This window comes from Lynx canadensis, chromosome A3 (genome assembly GCF_007474595.2).
Source record: "Lynx canadensis isolate LIC74 chromosome A3, mLynCan4.pri.v2, whole genome shotgun sequence".
Lineage (NCBI taxonomy): Eukaryota > Metazoa > Chordata > Mammalia > Carnivora > Felidae > Lynx > Lynx canadensis.
In genome coordinates this window covers 89,083,582-89,111,105 of record NC_044305.1, presented here as the reverse complement: position 1 = coordinate 89,111,105, position 27,524 = coordinate 89,083,582, and the positions used below count along the sequence as shown (strand labels likewise).

Sequence of the window (27,524 nt, the reverse complement as noted above, 5' to 3'; positions counted from 1 at the left end):
TGTCCTGGTTAATAAGCATCAGTATCTAACTAGAAATCAAGGCATTATCCATATTCTGTTCTTCTTCATTCCCCCAGTCAGTCAGCCAACCCCTTGTTCTACCCCAGGACCCAGCGCAGTGCTGGGCACATAGTAAGTCCTGAGTAGCTATTTGGTGAATGAATGAATAAAACCACAAGTCTGGTAGTTGCTTTTCTTTTAATTTTTAAAAATTTCTACTAGATGATACATTTGCTTAGGTCTTGGGATGGATCTATATCTCTGTTTGCCTTGCATTTCTCAGCTTGGTTATTTGCACATGGTAGGTATTTAATGTATATAGATTGGATAAATACAATAATATAGCTAGTTCCCCAGGTAACTAAAGTGATTATTTTTTCAAATTTAATTTTATTTATTTTGAGAGAGAGAGAGAACAAGAGAGCGCACACAGGGGAAGGGGGGAGCAGAGAGATAGCAAGAGAGAGAATCCCACGCAGTCTCTATATTGCCAGCCCAGTTTGGGGCTTGATCCCACAATCATGAGATCAGACCTGAGCTGAAATCAAGAGTTGGATGCTCAACTGCCTGAGCCACCCAGGTGCCCCTACAGTGATTATTTTAAAAAAAATTATCAGAACATTCCGGTCAAACCCTATCTGTTCTTGGCCTTGCCCTCTTTTTTCTGAAATGTCTTTTATCACACTTCAGTCCCGCCTTTGGCTGACAGTGGTGCAGTTTCTGACTCTGGCCTTCATGCGTCAGAACCCTTGCTGATACCCTTCTCTGCTTGGTAAACTCGGCTGTCCACCCATTCCAGAGCCTCTGGGAAGCCTCCTTGACTCATGAAGGAGAAATCATCTGTGTCCCCACTGTACTTATAATGCTTCATTTAAGCTCTGGTCACAGTATTTTGTATTTATTCACTTGTGTTTCTTGATGGACTCGGCTTCTTGAATGCTTATTCAAGAAGCGTTCCCTGAGCCCAGCTCAGAAGAGGGTGTAGATATCTGTGGAGCAAAATGTTTTTCCTGGGACTTTCTCTTAGTGGCTGGGTGGAGAGTGACACAGGGGACCAGCAGGGCTAGGACAGGGTGAAGACAGTGCCAGACCACAGGGCAGTCAGAAGCTAGACGTCTTCAACCACCATCTTCAAGAGGTTGCTTTACTCAGGCCCATCTTCCGGGCTCTCACCTCTGCCCCTGCTGCTCCTCTTCCTTCCTTGAGCCACCATCTGCCATACGTTTGTCCCTTTCAAGTCCTCTCCCTTCAGAGCCCTGCCTGGGCTCCATTCTCTCCAGGCAACCTCCAGGCCATAGACTGCTCACCTGCCCACTCATTCATTCTTGTGACAGGTGTGTTGCCGGAGCCCCTTCTAGGTATGAATCACGAGACCAGGAGCCAAGGAGGATGAGGAGACGGAAAGAACAGCCAACAGCCCACCTCCTTCAGGAGCTTATAATCAAGTAATATATTAGATAGTATTTTAAATTAAATATGTTTTTATTTTATTATTTTTTAATTTTTTAAGGTTATTTATTTATTTTGAGAGAGAGACAGCATGAATGGGGGAGAGGCAGAGAGAGAGGGAGAGAGAATCTCAAGCAGGCTCTGCACTGCCAGCATGCGCCCAGTTCAGGGCTCGAACTCATGAAACCGTGAGATCACGGCCCGAGCCGAAACCGAGAGTCAGACGCTTAACCGACTGAATTAAATATATATTTTAAAAATAGAATATTACTTTTATGTATTATATATAATGCTGATTTTTTTTTTCATTTTAAAAAGAAATAAAAACCATCCATATTCCTATTACTCAGAGCCAATCTCTGTTAACGTTTTAATGTATTTTCATCTAACTTAAAATAATTCTCTACTTTTTATTTTGAAGTAGTTTGTATTACAGAAAAGTTGCAATAAGAATAAAGAACTTTCAGGGGCGCCTTGGTGGCTCAGTCGGTTGAGCTTCTGACTTCGGCTCAGGTCATGATCTCATGGTTCGTGGGTTCAAGCCCTGCATCGGGGTCTGTGCTGATAGCTCGGAGCCTGGAGGCTGCTTTCGATTCTGTGTGTGTCCCTCTCTCTGCCCCTCTGCCGCACATGCTCTGTCTCTCTCTCTCTCAAAAATAAATAAACATTAAAAACATTAAAAAAAAAGAATAAAGAACTTTCCTATACTCTTTGCCTAGATCCACCAGTTTTTAACATTTTGCCACACTTCCTTTTTTATTCTTCTTATCTGCGGATGATCATAAAGTCTGGAAACATAGCAAATATGCATGATATCACCAAAGACATTTTCAGTCTGTAAAGAAAAGTATCTACATTTCCAGATTGTATTGCCACCTTCTCTACTTACGCATGCTATTGTTTCTCAGCCGTTTGAGAGTAGCTTATATTCATTTGTCTCCCTACTACTTAGTGTAACATAAGAATGAGGACATTCTCTTACATTTCTGTCTTAGTTCATTCAGTCTGCTGTAACATAAATACCATAGACTGGGTGGCTTGTAAACAACAGAAATTAATTTCTCACAGTTCTGGAGGCTAGAAGTCTAAGCTCAAGGCACTGGCAGATTCGTCGTCTGGTGACAGCTTGAGCCCTGGTTCATAGACAGCCATCGTCTGTGTTCTTGCATGGCAGAAGGGGCGAGGGGGCCCTCTGAGGTCAATTCTATAAGAGCACTAGTGTCATTCGTGTCAAAAGGCCCCACCTCAAAATTCCATCATATTAGGTGTTAGGTTAAGATAGGAATTAGGGGAGGGACACAAACATCCAGTGTCTAGCAATAACCTCAAGTGTAGTTATTACATTTACAAATTTAAGATGGATATAATACCTTTATTAACCTATGATCCCTGTGCCAATTTTGTCAGTTCTCTCAGTAACGTCCTTGAGGACATTTTTCTGTGATTCAGTCCAGAATCACATACTACATTTAGGTGTCTTGTCTCTTCAGTGTCCTTTCACGTGGACCAGGTCCTCAGTCTTTCTTTGTCTTTATGACATGGACATATTTGATGACCAAGCCTGGTTATTTTATGGCATGCTGCTCAGTTGGGGTTTGTCTGATGTCTCCTTATGATTAGATTCAATCCCTCCAGAATACTATTTGAGTGACACTGTGAACTTCTCAGGGTGTCACATCTAGAGGCACACAATGTCCATCTGCCCCTCGTTGGTCCCTTTAACACATCCCCATCATTTTGTGGGCTGGCACTTCATTACTTTCTGACACAACGAGATGTACCAGGTTCATCTTGTGCCTTCCTTTCCCGGGCCCTGGAATCAGCCACTTCTGTAAGGAACCCTGGTTTGTTTTATTAGATCAGGGTCTGGATGTCATTCTGTCTCTTTGTTATCCACTTACTGTCCATCTAGCTCTATTTATCTCCTTGGCTTTTTTCTTTTTAAAGTTTATTTATTTACTTAGAAAAAACACGTGAGCGGGAGAGGGGCAGAGAGCGAGGGGGAGAGAGAGAGAGAGAGAGAGAGAGAGAGAGAGAGAGAGAGAGAATCCCAAACAAGCTCCATGCTGTCAACGCAGAGCCTGCCGGAGGGCTCAATTGCACGAACCGTGAGATCATGACCTGAGCAGAAATCAACAGTCAGATGCTTATCCAATTGAGCCATTGAGATGCCCCGTATCTCCTTATTTTTTTGAGTTGGAATTATCCTGTTTGTATGCATTCCACAAAATCAGAAGCCTATTTTCATGTCATAAATGTCCAAGAACATTTCAAATGGCTGTAGAGTGTTCAATCATGTGATTGGACTGTTATTTGCTCACCATCCACCTTTGCAAATACTGCAGCGGTGAGCACCCTCAGCATTCACATCTTACCATACCTCTGAACGTCTCTGTTTCTTGAGACTAGATACTTAGAGGGGAAATTTTGCCAGGACAACAGTGTGAGCATTATGTACAAGTGGGGAAAATGGTTGAGACCATTTGAGTTATAAGAGGTCCGAGAAGCAACCGTTTTAGTTAGGAACAGTGCCGAAGCTTGACCTGCTCTGTGAACGGCAGCGCCTCAGTGGGGGTGGAGGTAGGAGATGGAGAGGGTCCTCCATGCAGGGGGCGTCACAGCGAGCAGAGAGATGGAGGCAGCATGGGGCCTGGTGTTCGCAGGGGACTTTCAGGGGACTATTGCAGGACTTTATTAGGAAGGGTAAGGAGCAGGAGGTGGCTATAGGATCTGGTGTCCTAATGAGCAAGGGGAGGGAGGGAGGGAGTGTGGAGGTATCTGCTTCCTTCACCATGCAGAGGACGGTGCTGGGGGAGCGGTGGGGCTCTAGTGCAGATTTGGGGTAGAGCCTGGAGTGTAATGAGGCACCAACCCCCGGTATTTGTGGCTTCCCCTTTGTCCTCCAGCTTGGCATCTTCTCACCTCCCATTGAGCTTGGCTTTTTCCCTAAGGCAGAGGGCCCAGGAGCAGTGGTGCCTGTTGCCTGGTTTCCTTTCATTGTGCGCTAATGCCTGTGGCCTGCTTTGCACAAAGCCCTGCTTTTCTGGGGCCCCTGCTCTGGGGTGAGACCAGGGCAGGCAGGCCCTGTCCTGAGCCTCACAGCAGCTCCAGGGCTATGGGTATAGGAGGGTGTGAGGGGAGTGAGCTGGGCACTGTCATGCCTGAGCTTTGCCCGTGGAGAGATTTCCTCGGGGACAGAGCCTGAGCTGGATCTTGGAGAGGGACCCTCCTTCACTGGAGACGTCCAAAGCAAGGCAGGGAGGCTGTGGTGGACAGGGAAGGCCAGGAGAGGGCTCGGCCCAGGTCTCACCTTTAGCCTGTGTGCTCATGGGTGCTTGGGAGCAGTGGGAAGCTGGGAGTGGATCTCAGGGAATTCGGGGAAGTGAAAGGAAAATGCGAGGCATTTTTGAAGAGCAGCTGAGACAGTCATTGAGTGTCTTAATGGTCCTTATGGGTTGACTTTAGAAAGACTTCAGACCTGGGAGGCCCTCAGGTCACTGAGAAGCAAGGTCTCATTGGCACTCATCACATGGGGAGTCCTGGGGACTGTGGGACCCCAATAATAAGTGTAGGCTGTGGGGTGTGGTCCATGGGGTTTAGAGGATGATCTCCAGCGGCTGACCTGCTCTCCTCTCCCACCTCCTTCCCCAGACATCCTTCTATGGCCGCTTCAGGCACTTCTTGGATATCATTGATCCTCGCACACTCTTTGTCACTGAGGTAAGTCCTGGATGTCACTCTCAGTAGAGGCCCCTGGCCCCTTTAGAAGATCCAGGGGTCACTTGTGTGTATGCTTTATACACATTGTCTCATTCCGTTTGCATCTTACGACATCCCTTCAAGGTAGATATATCGCATCGTTATTATTTCCAACTCTAATAAAGTTATTACCCAGCACATAAATGACATGCTCATTAGAAAAGTTCACATGGCACAGGTGTGTTTAAATGAGAAAGTATCCTTTATGTACTCTTCCTACCCAGCCCCCTCCTGTCGTAAGTATTGTCAGGTTTGTTAAGGTATAGTTTACCTTTTGCATGTGTACCATTCTGCGTTTCAACAAACAGATTCAGTCATGTATCTACCACCACCAGGAAGCTGTAGGACGCTCCCAATCACCCTAAAATGTTCACTCATGCCCGTTTGTAAAGTGGATCTCCCTCGTTCCTGCCAGCCTCTGGCAACCACTCGTCTGTTTTCTGTCTGTATTGTTTTCCTGTTTAAAATGCCATATAAATGGAATACTACAGCACGTAGCCTTGTGTGTCTGGCTTCTTTTCCGAAGCGTAATGTTTTCGAGATTCATCCACGTTGCCGTGTGTGTATCAGTGGTTCATGACTTCTTATTGCTGAGTAGTATTCCACTGAGAGGATGTTCCAGAATGTGTGTATCCATCCACTTGTTGATGAACACCTGGGCTGTTTCCAGCTTGGAGCTATTGTAGATAATATACTATGAGCATTCTTTGTGTGGACGTATGTTTTCATTTCTCTTGAGTAAGTAACTAGGAATGGAGCGCTAGTTCATATGGTAAGTGTGGTAAGTGTATGTTTCTCTTCATAGGAAGCTGCCAAACCATTGTTGAGAGTGGCTCTACATTTAACATCCCATCTGCAATGTCCCAGTGGTTCCACATCCTCACCAACATGTGGTATCATCACATTTAAATTTATTGCCAAGTCTATTTTAGCCATCATATGTCTTAATAGCCTTTGTATGTGTGTAGCAATGCATGCACATATAAAAAAGCAAATATTTGTTAAGCCCTTAACTGTGAGCAGGGCAGTGTGTTAAGCAGTTTACATGCGTTAGCTCATCAGATTAACTCAAAGCATCCCTACGAGGTAGATGTTATTCTAAGTTCCATTTTACAGATGAGGAAACAGACAGAAGTTAAATCTCATGCACATGGTGCTGGCCAGTGGTGGAGCCAGTGTATGAACCCAGGTAAGCTTGTCTCCGGAACCCTTATTCTTAGCCAGTTTGTACCCCGTTCAGGTAATAATCCCAAGATTACTCAGCTGGCAGAAGGCTTGAGCTCCCGCACCGGGACCCCACCTATCCCGAGGAAGGTCTTGAGCCTTGAGTTGTGCACTTCTCCGCACGTCTTCTCTGTGTTGAGCATTGGATTGCTTCCACCCTGGACTTGATCCCTCTGGGAGGTAAAAGCCATGATGAAAAGAAGCACAAGGCCTTCTGGGCACCTGGGCTTAGAACCATCTCCAGTGGGGGATGCGGTCCAGTATCACTAAATGTGAGAATTACCCTGTTGTGTGCTTTCCAACAACATGTCAGTGAGGACAAAGGGCTCCAGTATTTTACTGGCTGACTTTACCTGCCCCTCTGGGTCTACTGCCTCGAAAGCACAGGGCTGCTATACTCTGGGCTCTGTCTGGATTCTCCTGAGGAGTAATCAATATGACTACACAAAAATTTGGGAAATCACCAAGCTAGAGAAACTACTTACCTAGCCTAAGTGATGTGACTTTCTAGAAAGCTCCAGAATAGCACAAAACCGGATACAATTGTAACATGAATCCCAACGAAAATGCCACCTGCTTGACGGAGAAGGCCGCAGAGGCCAGTGCTTAACTCAAAGGATAGGAGTGCTAATGATGGGTTTGAGACACATTGAGAAATGGTGGAGGACGACAGAAGGTCAGGAGGTACTTTGTGCTCCCCAGATTACCATGAGGAGGCGGGGGCTTTGGGGATAGATGGGCAGCTACAGGGCAGCATGCCAGCTGTGCCAGGGGACCTACACCCTCCTTTCTCTTCAGTCCACCTTCTTCTCGTTCCCAGACCATTTCATTTGCCACTCTCCTCCTGGTGCCACATCTTTCTTGCATTTTGAAAGGCCCCAATATTCCCGTACATCACTAAACCATTTTTGACCTGTTTCCCCTGTCAGCAATTCACTTGTCAAAGCTACCTATTTACTGACTGGAAAATAACCAGTACAACAGTAATTTTGGAATAGTTTTCAAAATTCACCTGTCCTCCTCCCCTCATCAAAGATTCTGAAAGGCTTCCCAGAAAGACCCACACCTCCCTCCCTGCTACATCCCGGTTGGGGACTGTTTTCCAACACTACATGCTGGCCTTTTGGAAAGTTTTTGCCCACAGAAGATCATCTTCTAAGCCCTAAAAACTCTGGAAGGGCCATGAGTGGGGTATCCAGGCCTTCACTGGCTCTAGTCCATGCAGGTTGCTTAGCAAGGCCATCTGCATGGAAGCAATGAGAAATTAGAAGCTGAGAGGAGAGTCGCTTACCTGATGCTCTCCCCCAGGAACTGTGACACTACCAGAAGGGCCACTCTCCCCTCTGCCGAGCTCAGTCCACAGACCATGGTTCATGCCTACAGAGCACTGTTTCTCTCCCAGGGCTTTTTGCTGGTGTTCTGGGAGGGATTGTGGGGTGGTCCCAGCTGGAAGAGACCTAGACAGGTCTCTTTGCCTGTGAGAATAATAGGTTTGTGGAGACATGAGGAGGTAGTTCTGGAAGCTGGAGGTTCTTGAGGTAGAAAGATCCTGGGCAGCGTGAGCCATCTGGTGACTTGGTTCTGAGAGGCACTGAAGATAGTTAGCAAAGAGGAAAAGTTACCTTTACTGTGAAGAGCTTAGAGGACATTGCTTTAACCAGGTGGCCAAACTTAGCATCATTAGCCATGAAAAACTGACATTATATGCCTTCTGATGTGATATGATTCTGGTAGTAATCCCTAAATACTGGAATATATGAAAGCCTAAAGAAGAAAATAAAAATAGCCCATAATCCTACCTGCCAGAAATAATCACCATTGACATTTTGGTATATGCATATGTGCAAAATTAGGATGGTTTATGTAATATGTGTATATATATCTATCTCTTTATGTAGAATATATATAGAGAGAGTCATATATATGTTTACATAACATATATGTATACAGAATATATACTCTTTTTTCCATGCAGCATATCATGAACATTCTTCCTTGTCATTAAATGTCATTACAGAATATATTTAATACCACATAGTAATCCATCCTGTGGTTATTCTATAATGCATTTGATAATTTTCTCTATTGTTGACCACTTGGGTGGTTTCAAGTCTTTTGCCATTATAAGTAGTATTGCAGTATATATCCATGTACATAAATCTCCCCATATTTCTCTTCATTTTCTTTGGATAAATTCCTACAAGTGGAATTTCTGAATGGAAGACTTTTTTTTTAATGTTTAAAAAAAATCTTTATTTATTTTGAGAGAGAGAGAGAGGGAGAGCGCATGAGCGGGGGAGGGGCAGAGAGAGAGAGAGAGAGAGACAGAGACAGAGACAGAGAGAGAGAGACAGAGAGAAAATCCTAAGCAGGCCCCACACTGCCAGTGCAGAGCAGTGCAGAGCCTGACTTGGGGCTCAATCTCATGAATCATGAGATCATGTCCTGAGCCAAAATTAGGAGTCGGACGCTTAACTGACTGAGCCTCCCAGGCACCCCTCTGAATGAAAGACATTTTAAGGCTTTTCATATATATTGCCAGTTTACCCTGTAGATTATACCAAGCTGTGCCAAGATCATATCAGTTTATAGTCTCAATAATAGTGAGGATATCCATTTATATTTTATTTTTTATCAACTACTTTTTAATCATAATATTTCTCTACACTTAAAAAACTTTCAGTATAATTAACATACAGCATTATATTAGTTTCAGGTGTACAATATAGTAATTCAACAATTCTGTTACTCAGTGCTCATCATAATAAGTGTACCCTTAATCTCTTTGAGGATGCCCATTTATTTAAATGCTTTCTAGACAACATCTGATATTCTAATTTTAAAGTCTTTAATCGAAGTTTTAATAGTAAATATCCAAATGTCGCTTTTTTTATTCAATTTTTTATTGATTATTTATAAAAATGTAAGTGTAAACATAAAGCTCATTTATCCCTCTTTGGGATTTTTTTTTTTTAATTTTTTTTTTCAACGTTTATTTATTTGTGGGACAGAGAGAGACAGAGCATGAACGGGGGAGGGGCAGAGAGAGAGGGAGACACAGAATCGGAAACAGGCTCCAGGCTCTGAGCCATCAGCCCAGAGCCTGACGCGGGGCTCGAACTCACGGACCGAGAGATCGTGACCTGGCTGAAGTGGGACGCTCAACCGACTGCGCCACCTAGGCGCCCCTCCCTCTTTGGGATTTTTACAGAAACTGAAAGAGTGCCAAAATTTATAACATTATCTTCTACCTAAAACAGCTTTGTAAACACAGTTTTCATCCTGTTTATAAGATCTTTTTTTTTTTTTAATTTTTTTTTTTTAACATTTATTTATTTTTGAGACAGAGAAAGACAGAGCATGAATGCGGGAGGGTCAGAGAGAGGGAGACACAGAATCCGAAACAGGCTCCAGGCTCTGAGCCATCAGCACAGAGCCCGACGCGGGGCTCGAACTCACGAACCGCGAGATCATGACCTGAGCCGAAGTCGGACACTTAACCGACTGAGCCACCCAGGCGCCCCTGTTTATAAGATCTTTGATAGCTTCCCAGTGACAAGATACTGTTTTGTTTTGTTTAAATCCAAGTTAGTTAACATGTGGTGTAATAATGATTTCAGGAGTAGAATTTAGTGATTCCTCACTTACATACAACACCCAGTGCTCATCCCAACAGGTCTCCTCCTTAGTGCCCTTCACCTCTTTAGCCCTTCCCATCCAACACCCCCTCCAGCAACCTTCAGTTTGTTCTCTGTATTTAAGAGTCTCTTATGGTTTGCCTCCCTCTCTGGTTTTATATTATTTTTAGTCAGTCAGACAAAGACAAATATCATATGATTTCACTCATATGTGGAATTTAAGAAACAAAACAGATGAACATAAGGGAAGGGAACCAAACGTCAGTACCTTTATACACTTTAAGTTCTTGCCTATCTGCATGCATTTTTGGCATACTATTACACTGAACAGTTTTTATTTGCCTTTTTCATTCATTTCCAAGTCTTTATAGTTATTTATTTGTATATTTTTAAATGTTTATTTTTGAGGGTGCAAGCAGGGGAAGGGCAGAGAGAGGGGGACGGAGGGTCCAAAGTGGGCTCTGAGATGTCAGTCTGACAGTAGCGAGCCTGATGTGGGCTCAAACACACGAACCGGTGACATCATGACCTGAGCTGAAGTCAGATGCTCAACCAACCAAGTCACCCAAGTGTCTCCACAATTTTTTAAAATCAAGTTTTAAAGTCTAAATAACCGTCCCTGGTTAGACCCTTAGATCTAACAGCATAGGCGGTGCTTTTCCAAGAAAAATAGTCTCACCCTATCACTTTTCACTTCAGCTACATTTATTTTCTAGAATAAATTCCCAAGAGTAGGCTATCTAGGCTGGAGGCCATGATTGTTTCTAAAGCTCTTTGGGGTAGCTGGACAGGTTTCTTTTCTGAAGGGTTATACTTCCTGTCATGCTGCCAGAACTATATGGGTTTACCTCTCAAGGGCCCCTTGAAGGTGATCAGAGGTCAGCCACAGGGAAAGCAGAGCCCCTTCCCATATGTCCCCAGTTTCCCCTTCCCTGGGGCCTCCCTGAGGGTGGCCTGGGGTGGGGGAGCCAAGGACCAATCTCAGCACAGATGTTTAACTCTGGGGGTCCCAGGACTACTGGGAAGGAACAGGAGAGTATAGGAAGGCTGAAGGAAGACAAGAGAAAGGCTTGGGACCCTGTCTGCCTATAAATCATTATCTTCTGCAAGTCCCAGCATTTGGGACCACGGTAAGAATGATTCAAGCAGTCTTTTGGGTGAGGGGAGAATGCATGGCTCTCTGCCCTGGGCAGGTGCAAGACTGACCCAGGTGAGAACAATCAGACACTGAGCAATCAAGGCATGATGCGACATAAGCTGCTGCCCCCACTTCCTCCTGCTTCCCCGCCAGCCATCCCTGCTCCGTTCTCTCATGCACACCCCCCTCTGCCAGTTCATTCTCCCCTGGCATCGGACGCTGTTTTTTTAATTTTAATTTTAATTTTAATTTTGTTTGTTTGTTTATTTACTTATTTATTTCAGTTCTGCAAACTTTGGGACTTCCAAACTCTCCACTTTGCCTGAAATGCCCATGTTTCAATGCTCCAGTTTCTCTGTGTCGGGCTGGGCATGGCTTTGAGTGAGAGTAAGGAAGGACCTTCCTACCCTTGCCTGGGGTGCCCTGCCCTAGTAGGCGTCAACTTTGGGGGATGCAGGCATGGCTGTGAACTCACTGGGAGACGACCCTTCTTTCAGTTATTGTTATGAGGACAGGAGGGTCTTCCATGATGATGTCTTTTCTTTTTAATGTTTTCATTTATTTTTGAGAGAGAGAGAGAGAGCAAGGGAGGGGCAGAGAGAGAGGGTACAGAGGATTTGAAGCAGGCTCTGTGCTGACAGCAGAGAGCCTGTTGTAGGGCTCGAACTCACTAACTATGAGATCATGACCTGAGCAGATGTCGGATGCTTAACGGACTGAGCCACCCAGGTGCCCCTTCCATGCTGATATCTTGTAGAAGTGGCCCAGAACTGGGATTGAGGGATTTGAGGCTCCTAGGTGCCTCCCACCCCTATGTAACCCTGGACATGGAAATACCCTTCCTTTTCTGGCCCCAGTTATTTCAGAGGAGGGAGGTGGCCTAGATGGTTCTATGGTAGATATATGCAAAGGGGTATTCTTATCTACATCCTGTGTAAACAGTGCAGTCTCTTGTAATTCTGGTATTTTGTCAAACCGGCATCACCATCGAGGGACTTTGGTGTGTGGCTTTGGAACCTGGATTCCTAACCCTGACCATACCTTTCACCTCTCCCCCCAGCAACCTCAGTCACTCATTTTTGGTTAAATCCCTCTGATGTGTGGCCCGTGTTAAGATGGACAGGGGTGAGTGGGTCCTGTGGATCCGCAAAGTACCTAAAACCAGCCCCCTGGTCCCTGCTGTGCAATCTCTGACAGACAACAAGGACACATGGATGCTTAAGGGGTCAGGGACCTCAGAGAGGTGCAGATCAAATAAATGCACTGACTATTGAGAGGAGTGGAGAACATTTCTGGAAGATTCATGGAGAAGATGGCTCTGAGCCTGGAAGCATAGTTGGGGATGGTCATAGACTGTTGGGGAGCAAGAGTGTCCTGATAAAGCAAACACTATGGGCAAGGCCAGGAGGTGGGAACATGCAGGCACCACCCAGACAGTGATGGTCCCTTTACCAGATGTGAGGGTGAAATATTTCTGAGTGCTACTCATATCCTGATCAGTTGCTATCACTGCCACCATGTGTTTAATATATTAAATATTCTTATGATAAACATTTATGTCATTTTTGATATCCTCTCTGTTAGCCAAGCAGGGATTACATGCAGTCTGCATTTAGTTTGAGGGTGGGCTATGGTGCCCCCCCCCAAAAAAAAGATTAGGGTTTTTTCCCCCAATTTTTTAAAGTTTATTTATTTTGAGAGAAAGAGAGAGAGCATGAGCGGAGGAGGGGCAGAAAACAAGAGAGAGAGAGAGAAAGAGAGAGAGAGAGAGAGAGAGAGAGAGAGAGAGAGAGAGTCCCACACAGTCTCCATATTGTCAGCAAAACCCAATGTGGGGCCAAACTCATGAAGAGTGAAATCATGACCCGAGCCAAAACCAAGAGTCAGATGCCCAACCGACTGAGCCATCCAGGTGCCCCATGTTTTTTTTTTTCTTTTTTTTAATGTTTATTTATTTTTGAGAGAGAGGGAGAGGACAGAGTAGGAGGGGCAGAAAGAGGGGACAGGGGATCCGAAGTGGGATCTTCGCTGAAAGCAGTGAGCCCGATGTGGGTGGGGCTTGAACTTACAAATGGGAAGATCATGACCTGAGTCAAAGTCGGATGCTCAATCGACTGAGCCACCTAGGCACCCCAAGATTAATTTTGTTTTTGATAACTTATTCCCCAGCTTTCCTTTTTGTGTCCTTTCCTTCCTGGGTCCCTCGGTCCCCATTACTGTAGTACGGTCTCCTGCCCTCTCTGGCCACCACTCCATGCTTGCCCTCTTGCTTCCTTCTCCTTCCACTTAGGGCCTTGGGGTAGGACCCTTGGAGCCAGGATTCTCCTCTGTTTAAATTCTCTGCCCTGGAGCAGACCTCCCAGGGGCCAGCGTTTCCAGAGGACCTTCTGGAGACCACACCCCCATCAAATACAAGGAGACAACCTCAAGGTGACACCTTCTGGCAGGTTAGCAAGAGGCAGGAAGCCAATGAGGGAGGTTGGGAAGCAACCTGGCCGTCCCTCCCCCTGGCCCAGGGCTCTAGAGAAGGGCCTGCAGCCTTACATCTGCCACTCGATGCCTTTGCATTCAGGGCCCGACTGCCTGTTTGTTCATGGTTGAAAAGACTTCCTGCAAAGTTCACCATGCCTGGGACCTTCAGCTTTCCCCTTCCCTCAAGTGCCTAGGGCTCTCCCGTCAAGCCTCGTGATGCATAGGGGTGAGAGGAGGGTTTAAAGCAGGGAGACACTCCTCCCATCCCTCAAGTCTCCCAGATAATGGCCTCCTTCTCTATAGTGAAGAGCCCAGCCCCCAGAACAGGCAGGCCTCAGGCATCTTGTAAGGTCCTCTTTGGCTGTCCCACAGCAGGGCCTGGAGCCCCAACCCCTCGGCCTCTGACCGAGGGGCCTGTCTGAGGGTTAGTAAGGCCCAGCAACAGAAAAGCATGTTCTAGCTTCCTCCAGTCCTGATTTCTCAGGCTTGTCTTCAGGAACTTGGGATTTAGTTCTCCCTCAACCCATGCCAAGATCAGGGCTCTTTGGAACTTATTCTTGTGGCAGGAGGCCTCCCTTTAATGATGGTGTCAAATGAGATGGAATGTGGCCAGGTTGTTATAGGAACTCAGGAGAATCCCTGGAGTGGGAAAATAATGAGAACACGGGGCCATTCACCATTCAGCGCTGGAAAGTAGAGCATTCATTGTCCCGTGGCAGAGGCTGTGGCGTGGGAGGAAGCCGGCTTGGTCGGGGGGGTGGGGGGGGGAGAGGGGGGAGAGCTCGCTGCATCACTAGGAGGCTTTCGGGGTGTTGGGGGCACAGAGCAAGGGTTTGACTAAACTCTGGGTACAAAAACTGAACTTCCCACTTTCTAGCTGTGTGACCTTAGGCCAGTTGAAACAGTCAGCATGATCCCATTTTGTTGAAAAACAAATGCTTTAAAAATTTTTTTTTTCAACGTTTTTTATTTATTTTTGGGACAGAGAGAGACAGAGCATGAACAGGGGAGGGGCAGAGAGAGAGGGAGACACAGAATCGGAAACAGGCTCCAGGCTCTGAGCCATCAGCCCAGAGCCTGACGCGGGGCTCGAACTCACGGACCGCGAGATCATGACCTGGCTGAAGTCGGACGCTTAGCCGACTGCGCCACCCAGGCGCCCCGAAAAACAAATGCTTTAAATCTAGAAAGAAAATCATCCTCACTTTTTTTTTTAAACCATCCTCACTTCTTCAGTAGTTACCTCAGTGCTATGTTTACAAGTGATTTAAAGTGATTTTTTGTGCTTATCCATTTTTTCTGACATTTTCTCTAAACAGCATGGATTGATTGGGGCCCCCTCCAATAAAAACCCTCACAAAGCTATCTCCACTTTGGAAACAGATTCTGGGAAGGGACTCTGGAATTTTGGTATTGATACCCATACATTTGAAAGGGGAGGGGCTGTACTTTCCAGCAGTCAGGCTGCTCCTAAGTAGTTTCCCTGGCCCCTCAATGCCCTGGGTTAGACTAGTGTTGGCCACAGAAACTTCACACATGCCTGATGGGTCGGGTGGCCTGGCTGGCTTGTCCGGGCTCCCAGTTAGTCCTGCTGGTGGCTGTTCATTTCTCGTGCTATGGGACTGCCTGTCAGCTGGCTCAGCAAACACCCCACCTGCCCCACTGGGTGCTCTTCCTGATGCTACATCCTGCCTTTAGACCAAGGTGCTTCTGTGGAGGTCACTCTGCATTCCTCTGCTCAGCCAGCCTTATTCTTTTATCAACAGGAGAACAGAGGCACCTGGGTGACTCAGGCCCTGAGCCACAGACTCTTCATTTCAGCTCAGGTCATGATCCCAGGGTCGTGAGATCTAGCCCTATGTCAGGCTCTGGGCTGAGCATGGAACCTGCTTAAGATTCTCTCTCCCTCTGCCCGTGCTCATACTCCCAAGCAAGCAAGCAAGCAAGCAAGCAAGCAAGCAAGCAAGCAAGCAAAATTATAAAAAGGAGAACAGAATAGCTTCACTGGGTTTCTTTGCCCACAGTAGACAACCCTGATGTCTGGATGCCTCACCTGACCTTGACATAGGCTGCCTTCCATGAATGTTATCTGCTTCTTTTTAATTTTTTGAGGTATGGTATACATATGATAGAATGCACAAATCCTAAATTTATGGCTTAAAGCATTTTGACCTATGTTTATACCCATATAACCACCACTTAGATGAAGACATTGAACACTTCCATTACCTCAAAGGGGTCCCTTGTGCCTTTTCCAAGTCAACACCCTGCCCCCCCCCCCCAAAGTAACATGACCTCCACCAGGTTGATTAGATTAGCATTGCCTGTTTTTGAACTTTATACATACTCTTTGGCATCTGACTTCTTTTGCTTTTCATTATGTATGTCAGCTTTCACAAATCACCCCAAAATGTAGTGGCTTCAAACAACAACACTCAATTCTTTTGCTCACTGATCTTCCATTTGGGCAGGGCTTGCAGGGGACGGTTCATCACTATTCCATGCAGCATCTGCTAGGGCAGATTGATGGGGCTCTGGAAAGTCCATTTCAAGATGGCTCATTTGCGTGGTGGGTGAGTTGATGCTGACTGTCATCTGATAGCTCAGCTGCAGCCTTGGGCCAGAGCCTCAGTTCCCATCCAGATGCGTCACTCCAGAAGCTGCTTGGGCTTCCTTATAGTATGATGGCTGAGTTCCAAGAGAATGACCATCTCAAGAGAACAAGGTCAAAGTGCAAGGCATTTTCATGACATAGCCTCAGAGGTCACATAGCCTCACCTCAGCCATACTCTATTTGTGGCGGCAGTCACGAAGGCCTGCCCAGGATCAGCAAGAGGAAACATGGACTCTACCTCTCAATGGGGTTGTGGGAATGTTCTAAAAGAGGGTGGGGAGTGGTAGATATTGGAGTGTTCATCTTTGGAAAATACGTTTTGCACTTTATTTCTGTGAGATTCATCCATGTTGTAACATGTATTTGTAGTTTGCTTTTTACATTGCTGAGTAATATTCCATTTACCTGTCCAGTCTACTATTGACATTTGGATTGTTTGCAATTTGGAGCTATTTGAATAGTGCTGCTATGAATATTCTTATATAAATATTTTGGTGGGTAAATGCTGCCTTCAATCACTGTTGCTGTCCCTTTAGCTTTTAAGATCTTACAAATGATACAATTCTATCTTCTTTTTCCCCCCTCCCTCTCTCCATCAGTTACTGTAGCCGTATGTTCTTAGTATGTAAATCTCTGCTGGTGTTTTTAGAATATTGAAAAGAAATTCTATGAGTATTATATAAATACGTTCTCTTTATAAAAACTTTCAATATTGCAATTAAGATTAAATTTCCTTCTGACACCCCTTGCCAAATCTGGACCCTTTCCTCTTACCCCACAGTAACCCCTGTCACTAGTTTGCTAAGTCTCCTTCTAGAGCTTTTTTGATGCATCTACACACATGAGTATTCTCATAGAAAAATATTGTTTTCTGTGTGTGTGTGGGCTTTGTTTGTTTGGTATAATGAATGGCATCATACGGCTCTGCAATTCACTTTCTCACTCAAAAAAATATGTTGGAGATGGAATCACATGCAGATCTACTTTACTTTTTTAAACTGCCAAATATTGTTCCATAGTATTATTATACCCCTGTCATTTAGCCACATCCCTTTGGAAGGACATTTAAAGTGTATCCTTCTTTATTGTTTGCAAGTGAAAGAGTTGCAGAAGCCTTGGATCTATGCCCCTCAATGTCTGTTTTCTTTCCCCTGCAGAGACGTCTCAGAGAGGCTGTGCAGCTGCTGGAGGACTACAAGCATGGGACCCTGCGCCCAGGGGTCACCAATGAGCAGGTAACTCTACTGGAGGTGGGAGGAGAAGGAAGGGGGCAAAGTTACAACCCTTTCTCTGCATCCGGAACCAACTCTCTTCCCTTCATTATCCACTTCCACTGTTACATAGCCATGTGGACTTCTGGTTTTTTGGAGGAGACACTCAGCTCTCTCTCATACCCTGGGTCTGGGGGGAAGCACAGAGGTGATAAGACAAGAGACGCCCAAAGGCAGTAGTTTCCTGGAGCTGATGTGTACATCTCTTCCCAGTTCCACGTTCAGTGACATCAGAGAAGTAACTTGAAATCAGCCATGTGGGAGCATTTACACCATGGAAATTGGCAAATGCTACAAATCAGGACTTTCTTCCCCAAATAACTAATTTTTAAATATTTACTAGGATACCACTACCCAAAAGTTCAGGTTGAGGATGGGAAAGATGGGGCAGGATAAAGGGGATTAGGCTAGGATGCTATAATTTCATTTTTTATATATCATGTAGGAATTTGAACTAGAGCTAAGTGAAATGTTATTGGTTGTGTTTGGTTTGAGGAAAGGTAGAGGGATGCAGTGCAGGGCTGCTTTAATGATTATAGAGACTGATGGTTAACATTGCTAAAGTTTTTCTTTTTGTTTATAAACTTTATTTCAAAAACTTAAAAAAATTAATTTCACGCCTTTTTTCCCCCAAAGTAACATGTGTGCATAGTTCAAAAAGTTAAATAGTAATAAAATACCTGGAGGAAAAGTACTATGTTGTCCCATCCCTCTTCTGTTCCCATTCTTTTTCTCCAGAAGCAAATACTTTTAACTATTTCTTCACATAGAAATCTGTATGTCAAACCAGTATGCTTATCTATAGTCTTATTTTTCAACTAGTTCTTTGTATTATCTATTTATAGTAGATGAGGATTCAGCTCTCTTGTTATTTACTTCCATAAAAAACACACTTCTCTCCGCCATCCTCATTACTCTCCCAAAATAGTTATTATGGCTTCGGGGGTTTATGGATATTCAGTATTCACACTATTACAATTATACAAATACCATTTACTGTTTTTTGTTTTCTCTCTTTTGAACTTTGTATTTTACCTGGAGTTAATAATTGCCTTAGTTTTTCACATTGGCATAGTTTTCTTTATACCATCTCTACCTCTTACTACATTCTTTAGCAGCCTTTGATATTTTCAGTGCCTCCTTTCAATCTGAAGACTCCTGTCCTTCGGTTCCATTTTTTTCCCCTGAAGTTTTCCTTTCTGGTGTCCGCCTCTTCCAGCTCCAGGCCTTTCTATTGGTGTATACTTTAGTTTTGGTGGAATACCTCTTTCAGTAGCTTCCTAATATAAGAGTAAATGGGAAGAAAATTTTGAGTCCTTTTATGTCTGAAAATTGTAATTCTTCACTCAGCCTTAATTGACAATTTTGCTGAGGAGAAAATTATAGGTTGACAGACATTTTGAAGACATGACTCTATTGTCTTCTCACTTTCAGGACAGCTGTTGGAAATCTGATACATTTCATCTCTGATTCTTTTCAAGTAACCTGTTTTCCCTTTTTGGAAATGTTTAGGATCTTCTCTTTTAAAATTTGTTATTTTGGGTTCCTAGTGACCCTTTTCAATCTGGAGACTCCTGTCTCTCAGTTCTGGCTAATTTTCTTACGCTGTTTCCTTGATAATTTCTTCTTATTTTGGAACTCCTGTTAGCCAAATACTCGACATCTTAAATTGACACTTAAATTTTCTTATATTTTTTTCTCTTCCATTTCATCACTTTGTCCTGTGTGGCTTTGCAAGAAATTTCCTTGAGTTTATTTTCAACATATCTATTGAAATTTTAACTTCAGCTAGTATAATTTTAATTTCCAAGAGCTCTTTGACTGTTTCTTTTTAAAAATCTTTTTTTTGGGGGCGCCTGGGTGGCGCAGTCGGTTAAGCGTCCGACTTCAGCCAGGTCACGATCTCGCGGTCCGTGAGTTCGAGCCCCGCGTCAGGCTCTGGGCTGATGGCTCAGAGCCTGGAGCCTGTTTCTGATTCTGTGTCTCCCTCTCTCTCTGCCCCTCCCCCCGTTCATGCTCTGTCTCTCTCTGTCTCAAAAATAAATAAACGTTAAAAAAAAAAAAATCTTTTTTTTTAATGTTTTTATTTATTTTGAGAGAGAGTAAGCATGCACACAAGCAGGGGAGGTAAGGAGAGAGAGAGAGACAGAGAGAGACAGAGAGAGAGAGAGAGAGAGAGAGAGAGAGAGGGAGAGAGAGAATCCCAAGCAGGCTTCACATTATCAGTGCAGAGCCCAATGCAGGGTTTGATTTCAAGAACCGTGAGATCATGACCTGAACCAAAATAAAGAGTTGGAGGCTTAACCAACTGAACCACCTCAGTACCCCTTAAATTCTTCTTAATAGAATTCTTTTCCTGTGTTGTGAGTACAGTAGCCATCTCACGTCTCTGCATTCTGGAAGACAAGTGGGGGAAGGAGGCTGGAGTCCCAATACTCACTTTGCAAACTTTTATTAATTTCCCTGCTTTGAGTCTCCATTACTCCCACCCTCTACTGTGCTGGTGTTCTCAAGTCTGGGATCACTTGGATTTAGTTTCTCCAGAAGGCTGATAAACCTCTAGCATCTGGGAAACATAGGTGAGGGTGGTAAGAGTCACCTTGCTGTATGGTGAAGGCCTTGGGATCTTATTGCTTTGAGGACAGACTTTAGACCAACTCCCTGTGTTTAGTCTTATGATTAGCCCTTTTTTCCTGTGGTACCTGGTACCTTCAAGACCTGAACTTTGCTGGTGTTTTGAGAGCAATGGACTGGCTCCCTAAGCATGTCTTCCTCAGGCATTTGGGGGATGGTTTTTTCTTGTCTACTGGATAAGTTACTAAACCTTTAATTATTTTCCTTCCAAAAACATGTTGCTGTCCCTCCTCTGCTGTTGTCTCTCCTTCCATTCTTTTGGTGACCCTATGAGGCACTGCCCTTGCCTTCTAACACCTTTAGGTGTAAAGCCCGTGCTGAGGCTCTGGGCTGACCTCAGGACACATTAGTACCTGGCTGGATGTTCCTGGGGTGGATGGCTCAGCCATCAGCTCTCCCCAACCTAATTCATGTGATATGTATTTATGGAGCACCTGCAGGCCAGTTTTGATGCTGGGGCCTAGGGGAGAGAGCAAGGAAGAAAGTAGATGAAGATCTTGCTTCATGGACCCCCCGAATCTAGGCAATGATTATGAAAAACCACCATACTGTGGGACAGCAGAAGAAGGAGTAACCTTCCCAGACTGTCTGGAAGAGATTCCCACCAGAGATTTGAGGGATGAGAAGGGAATGGCCAAGAGGAGTACTAGGTAAGAGCCATCTGGGTGAGGAAACACATCATGAGCGAAGATAGCAAGCCCCCCACAGCGGAAGTCTGGGAGAATGTGCTTGACTGAGGCCCGGCCACTTGAAAGGAGGGCAAATATGTGAGCTGATGCAGCACCTTGGCCAGATGTCCTTGTGCAGGGCCCCAGGGAGTGGTGGGAGATGGGGCAATGCCTGGCTAGACAGGGTCTATCTTCAGGCATCTGTGCTGCTATCAGCAGGAAGCACAGGCTGTGATCAGATCATCCCTGAACACAGTGCTTCCCTCTGACATGGGCACTGAGGAGCCTGGGTGGCCTCACCTGACATCTCCTCTCTAGGCCAAAGTAATCCTCAGACCCTTGCAGTTCCTCTTGGACCTGTCAGGGGTGAGTTCAGCCCCCCAACTCTTCACCCTGCATCTGCTCCCAACCCAAGCTCCCTCTGGCTGAGGTTGGCCTCTTGGGACTCCCTCCAGCATCCAGAGTTTGGGGAGTGAGGCCACATTTCTCTTCTTTACTCCCTTCAGTAGCGTAAAGTTGCCTGCCCTATTTGCTGGGCCTCTTTTGTTTTCTGCCCTGAAAGCCCCAGTGTGCCCCCAGAGAGCTGGGAGGAGGGGAGGTGGGGCGGGGGATCCTGGCACTAGCCATGCTTCCCAATTCTGGCTCACGTTAGTGATGCCTGCAGTGTCCATCTGATGGCTGGGTGGCACAGTGCTCTAGGTGTGAGCCTGCTGCTCAGCCCCATTAATAATCATATCCTCCCTCTACTTCCCTTTCCAGTCCTCCTGGCTCTCACAATACTTCCCTTCCTGGGCCTCATCTACAAAGCCACACCTCCTCTGGCCTCCCTGGACAAGAACAGAGTGGGTGGATGATGACATATTAGCCCAGGATTTGGGAAAGCCTCAGCATTCTGCAGTTAAGGATGGTCCCCTATTCCTGGTCTAGGCTGGTCCTGCTCACAAGCCATATCTAGGCCCAGGGTGGCTCTGGATCTCAGTCTGGACAGCTGCCTCATCTGCCCCTAGGCTCTGTGCTTGCCCTGACGTCCTTTTGCAGGCGTGTGGATCAGAAGCCTGTGGCTGCCTCCTGATGCCTGCGGGCCTATCCTGATGTCACAGGCAGCGCAGGGTAACCTACTTACCAGCTTGTAAGCCTGGCCTCTTGTTATGACATCTCACCGCTGGGTACATACAAGCGGATTGCTAGTTTGTTCACACCTGATGGCCTTTGTTTGGTCTTCTGTTGGTGGGTGGCTGATAATTCCTGCAGAGACTGTTGTTAAAAGGTTGCTATTCCAGTGAAAAATTAGTCTTTAGGATAAAATAAAAATAAGTATGTATAAATTACCCTTTGGGCTTGACAAGTAGAAACTTGATGTGCTAGGAGCCCTATTAAGGACTGTAGTTATCAGTTAAACAACAAAGCCAAAGGGGTGCCGCGGTGGCTCAGTCAGTTAGGCATCTGACTTTGGCTCAGGTCATGATCTCATGGTTTGTGAGTTCGAGCCCTGCGATGGGCTGTGTGCTGACAGCTCGGAGCCTGGAGTCTGCTTTGGATTCTGTGTCTCCCCCTCTCTCTCTGCCCCTCCCTCACTTGCTCCTATCTCTCTCTCTTTCTCTAAAATGAATAAACATTAAAAAAATTATTTTAAAAAAAAGCCATAGATGAGAGCAAAGCTATAAGCATAGGCAGCTGGACTAGGTTTCTGGATGTTGACTCTGTTGTGGCGCTTTATACACTGGGGTGTCGCTGCAGTGGTTTGCTGTGGATGGAGATGGGTGAGGTTAAATATGAAAGATGCCCTCTTGGTAATGAGCCGCCACTCACTTTGGCTTACCAAGTGCCAGGCATTGTGCTAAGTATTAGCACTTTACGCACATTTCAGTTAATGTTCACAGGAACCCTATTTGGTAGGTACTTGTATTAATCCCATTTTACAGGTAAGAAAACTGAGTCTCAGAGAGGTTACATTACTTACCTAAGGTCACATAGCCAGTATGTGGTGGAACAGGGATCTGACGCTGGGCCTGCTAGATCCAGTGCCCATCTTTCACCCACTTCCTGAAAGTGGATTTGGCAGGGAAGGGGGTACTCTGTGGAGTGGACTGATGTGTGCAAACATGGCAGGCAGAAGAGCTTGGCATTTGTGAAGGTCTGCAGCCCAGTTACACCTGTGCAGTTCGCACACACAGTGCAGGCCCTGGGCATCTGCTGAGCATCCTGTTTGGAGCAGTTGCTCTGGGAGGTGGGCCCGAGGGGGAGATGAGCGCTCCCTAGTTCCTGCCCTCACGCAGCCGGCTCCCAGCACAGGTGAGGTGACCACACAGAAGCAGGCGCTAGAGGCCAGGCTGGAGGCAAGACTGTGGCTGAGGCAGGTAGGAGCTCAGCAAGGAGAGAGTCCTGAGAATGCAGGGAGTGAGGAAAGGCCTCACAGAGGGGACACAGTGGTTAGTGTAGAGTGTAGACAGAGACCCACCATGTTCACAGACAAGAGGGAGAAGTGAAGTGGACATTGAGAGAGAGAGAGAGAGATTGAGAGAGAGAGATGGGGAGGGAGTGTGGAGGAGAGAAAGGAGTGGGGAGAGAAGATGAGACCAGAGAGAGGAAGCTGGAGAGGCAGTTGGGAAGTTACTTACTGCAAAAGTTTTTGCAACCCAGGTAGAGATGTGAGATGCGTTGTATGGGGCAAGGGGAAGCTACTGGAAGCTCTTGAGCAAGGGAGTAGCCTGAATGTGCACTGTGGTAGCATCAGTCCGAGTGCCAGGGGGAGGGTAAGTGCCCTTAGGGAAACCAGCCTGGAAGCTACTGGAGTGGGCAGGCGTAAGGAGAGCAGGTCTCTGGGAGCCCCTGTGGGCTGCTCTTGCCCATCATTCCACATCCCCCAGGGCCTGGGGACCAGCTCACCTTGTTAATTGCCTACTCTGCACCCAGCATAACCTACTGGTTGCCCAGAGGCCCCAGGAAAGGGTGGATTCTGCCTGCAACCTGCCAAGGAGAAAGGGCAGCTGGTGTAAGAGATCCTGCAAGTCTCCTCCTCTGGCAGTGTGGAAATGGGGTCAGCTGTGTTTGGGCTTTGCTGAAAATAGCAGAGAAAATATGAGAGAGTTAAAAATACTTGCACCCAAAATCTTCTCTGGGTGTCAGCAGGTTTGCCAGAAGGTGGCTGAAGGGAAGTCTTGGCTGACACCTCCCCTTCCTTACCCTAGCCTTCAGGACCCCTAACCTCTGACTCCTGGTCAGGAGCCCACCCCTCTAGGCTGGCCACGGTTTGTCCCTTACCATTAGCGCAGGACAGGCAAGTGGCCAATCCTAGCTGAAGCATTTGCAGGATGTGCTAGGTGTGGTGCTGGGCGCTGTAGGTGCATCTCTGGGCTGGGTCGCTGCGGTGGGCTCCTGGGGGGTCCCCCTATTCTACCTGGGCCCCTCTGTCCATTCCCATCACAGCACGCAGAGTAATCTGTGAGCACCTACATTATGTCACTTGTTCCTTGGTTCCAGAGTTTCTCAGCCTCAGTGCTATTGGCATCTGGGGCCACATAATTCTTTGTTGTAGGCGCTGTTCTGTGCACCGTAGGATTTTTAGCAGTATCCCTGGCTTCTACCAACTAGATGCCAGTAGCCCCCCTCCCAAGTCATGACAACCAAACATTGCCAAATGTACCCCGGATGCAAAATCACACACCCCCGCCCGCCCGCCCCGCCCCCCCCCCCCGGTGAGAACCACTTCTCTACAAACTGTGTTGTGTCCCTGCCTTCCACTCAGAGTAAAAGCCATAGTATTTAGCACGGCCTGCAAAGCCCCCTTCCTTCTGTGATCTTGTCTCCCAGTAGTCTCCCCTTATTCAGTCCACTCCAGTCACGCTGGCCTCCTTTGCTGTCCCTCACACGCGCTGGGCAGGCCCACTTCTGCCTCAGGGCCTTTGCTCTGGCCGTTCTGGCTGTCAGAACAATCTCCCACTAGATATCTGCATGACTTAACTCCCTCCTTCAAGTATTTCCTCCCATGTCACCTGAATGTAAATGACCCCAGGGCACCTAGGTGGCTCAGTGTGTTGAGCATCCGACTCTGGATCTCAGCTCAGGTCTTGATCTCAGGATCATGAGTTCAAGCTTCCCACTGGGCTCCACGCTGGGCGCGGAACCCACTTAAAAAAAAAAAAAAAAGAAAGAAAATGACCCTGCCCACCTTGTACTGCTGTGCCCTCCATCCCCACTGCATATAAGCTTCATGAAAGCAGAGATTTTCAGTATTTTTTTCATTGATGTGTTCTTAATGCCAGAGCTGTCTGTGGCTGACACATAGTAAGTGCTCAGTAAATATTTGATGAATAAATGAATTTTCTTTAATTTTCACAATAACCTTGAAAGTAACTATTCATATCCCCATATTGCAAAAGAGGACGTGGAAGTGCAAAAAGGTTAAGTAAATTGCCTCAAATCACATGGCCAGCAAGCGGGAGATCTGGAGTAGACCAGGATTTGATTCCAAGGTGTGTCCTTTTTGAGAAGCTGCACGTATACAGAAGAAGTTACTGCCGCTAAACTACCAGGGGGATGTTTTTCTCCTTTTATGAATCTGTAGGATTGAGGGGGGGTACCTTTACCCCACATAGACTTGCATATGTACATATTACCTGGGAGTAACCATGGCAACAAAATTAATGGTAAGGAATAATGGGATTGGCCCAAGTGATAAATTAGGAAGTTTTTTTTGTTTGTTTTATGGAGGCATCCTTTGCTTTACAGAAGGATCCCCTTCGGGCTCTGTTTAATTACCTTCTGGAGGTTGTTTTAAATAGGCTCTGTCTTTGCTGCCTTTAGAGGTTTGGAGAAGCAGCTTGGAAGGAGGCAGAGGGGAAGGGGAGTGAGCCAGACTGGGGGCGGTTGCTCCCTTCATCTGGGTTTTGGGTGCTGGGGTATGCCCTGCTCCACACCCAAAAGTCAAGGCTTCTCCTTCTGAGGCCCACCCTCTGCCCCTTCCCTTGGCCTCTACACGGGGTTCTAATAGGTTCGTATGGCAGCTCGGCTGAGACACTGGCCATTTCTGAAATCAGCAGACTTCTGCATTGTTCCAGCAACCTCTTGCCCAGACTGCTTCCCCCACCCCCGCTCTGTCCTCATTGCCCAAGCTGAGAAATCAAGCAAGGTCCAAAGTCTCACATCCACATGAGTTCCAAGGGTGCGACTGGGGCCTCACCCTTTTGTGTTCCGCCAGAGGCATGGAGTGAGATGGGCTGAGCCCAGAGAAGACAAGTCATGTTAAGGATTTTATAGGTTAAAGGTTGAGGAATTCGCAGGTTAAAGTGTAGCTACTTCACAGGCTGACGAGAAGATGCCAGAGGCTCCCCATTTAAAATAAACATTAAAAAATTTTTTTTCACATTTATTTTTTTTGAGAGACGGAGCAAGACAGAGTATGAACAGGGAAGGGGCAGAGAGAGAGGGGGGACACAGAATCTGAAGCAGGTTCCAGGCTCTGAGCTGTCGGCACAGAGCCCGATGCGGGGCTCAAACTCACGGACCATGAGATCATGACCTGAGCTGAAGTCGGACGCTTAACCGACTAAGCTACCCAGGTGCCCCTAAAATAAACATTTTTAAAAAAGGATCTACTGGGTACAGAGTTTCAGTTGAGGAGGATGAAAAGGTTCTGGAGGTGGATGGTGGTGATGTCCACATAACAATGTGAATGTGCTTAATGCCACTGACCTGCCACTTAAAAGTGGTTAAAATGGTAAATTTTTAGGTTATGTATATTTTTCCACAATAAAAAAAGATGGAAAATAGCCTAAAAGTCCACTTATAGGGTACGGTTTACAATATATTCATCCAAGGTTTCTGTTAGGAAGAGTGGTGGTGACATGGAAAGATCTCTGAAATATATAGATGCCTAAAGGGAGAGAACAGTGAACGTCAGTGTGCTAACATTTAGAAACAGGTGCATGTGGTGGTTAAGACTGGAGACTTTGGAACCAGACTACTTGGGTTCAAATCCTAGTGCTGCTGTAAGACTCTGGGCAAGTCCCATAACCTGTCTGTGCCTCCATTTGCACATCTATAAAGTGGGGAATGTACTAGTCCCTGCCCCAAGGGGCTATTGAGGAGATTACATTAGTTAATATGTACCAAGCCCTCAGAAGGGTGTCAGACTCCTAGCACTTGTTCACTAAATATGAATGAATGAGTGAGGATGAATGGAGGGACAAATCTGAGTCAGAGGTCGTGAGCTCTGCCTCTGAGGCTTTGGAGGTGGCTCTGAGCTTTGGCTTCTTCACCTGGGCTGTGAGCAGGTTTCTGAGTGTGAGAATCAAATAATTAAAGGGAGGGAAGGTGCTCAGCCCAATGGGGAAGCATGGAATTATGTGTGAGGCTTTGTTATCGCCTCTTATCTGTGGCACTGGCCTGTGTGGTGTGGTGGTGTCATTGCAGGGTGGGGAATATGTCTGTGTGCGCTGGGTCCCTGGCCTTGCCGCTGACGCCCCCCGCTCCTGAGTGGGGCAGAGGAGGCAGTCCTTGCACCTGAGGGACATGGCCGTGGCCGTGGGTTACAAGCACTGGGCTGCGCAGCTGGACTTCTGTGGGAGGGGAGCAACAGGTGCTGGCGAGGGGCATCAGCCACCGGGCTGCAAGGAGGAGGTTCGGAGACCCCGGGATGATGTCAGTTGACTCTCCTCC

General features: G+C 46.3%; 1 protein-coding gene across 6 annotated transcripts in view; it reads left to right on the top strand.

Annotated features, from left to right (window-relative positions):
* SFXN5 (sideroflexin 5) overlaps positions 1 to 27,524 on the top strand; it is a 116,710-nt gene that overhangs the window by 8,130 nt on the left and 81,056 nt on the right. For 5 of the 6 annotated variants that reach the window (XM_030310848.1, XM_030310846.1, XM_030310849.1 and 2 more), the window contains exons 2-3: positions 5,101 to 5,169; positions 17,452 to 17,529. In XM_030310848.1, coding sequence (XP_030166708.1) covers positions 5,101 to 5,169; positions 17,452 to 17,529 — 147 coding nt within the window. The remainder of the gene's footprint in view (positions 1 to 5,100; positions 5,170 to 17,451; positions 17,530 to 27,524) is intronic. The other variant, XM_030310847.1, reaches the window with a different exon arrangement.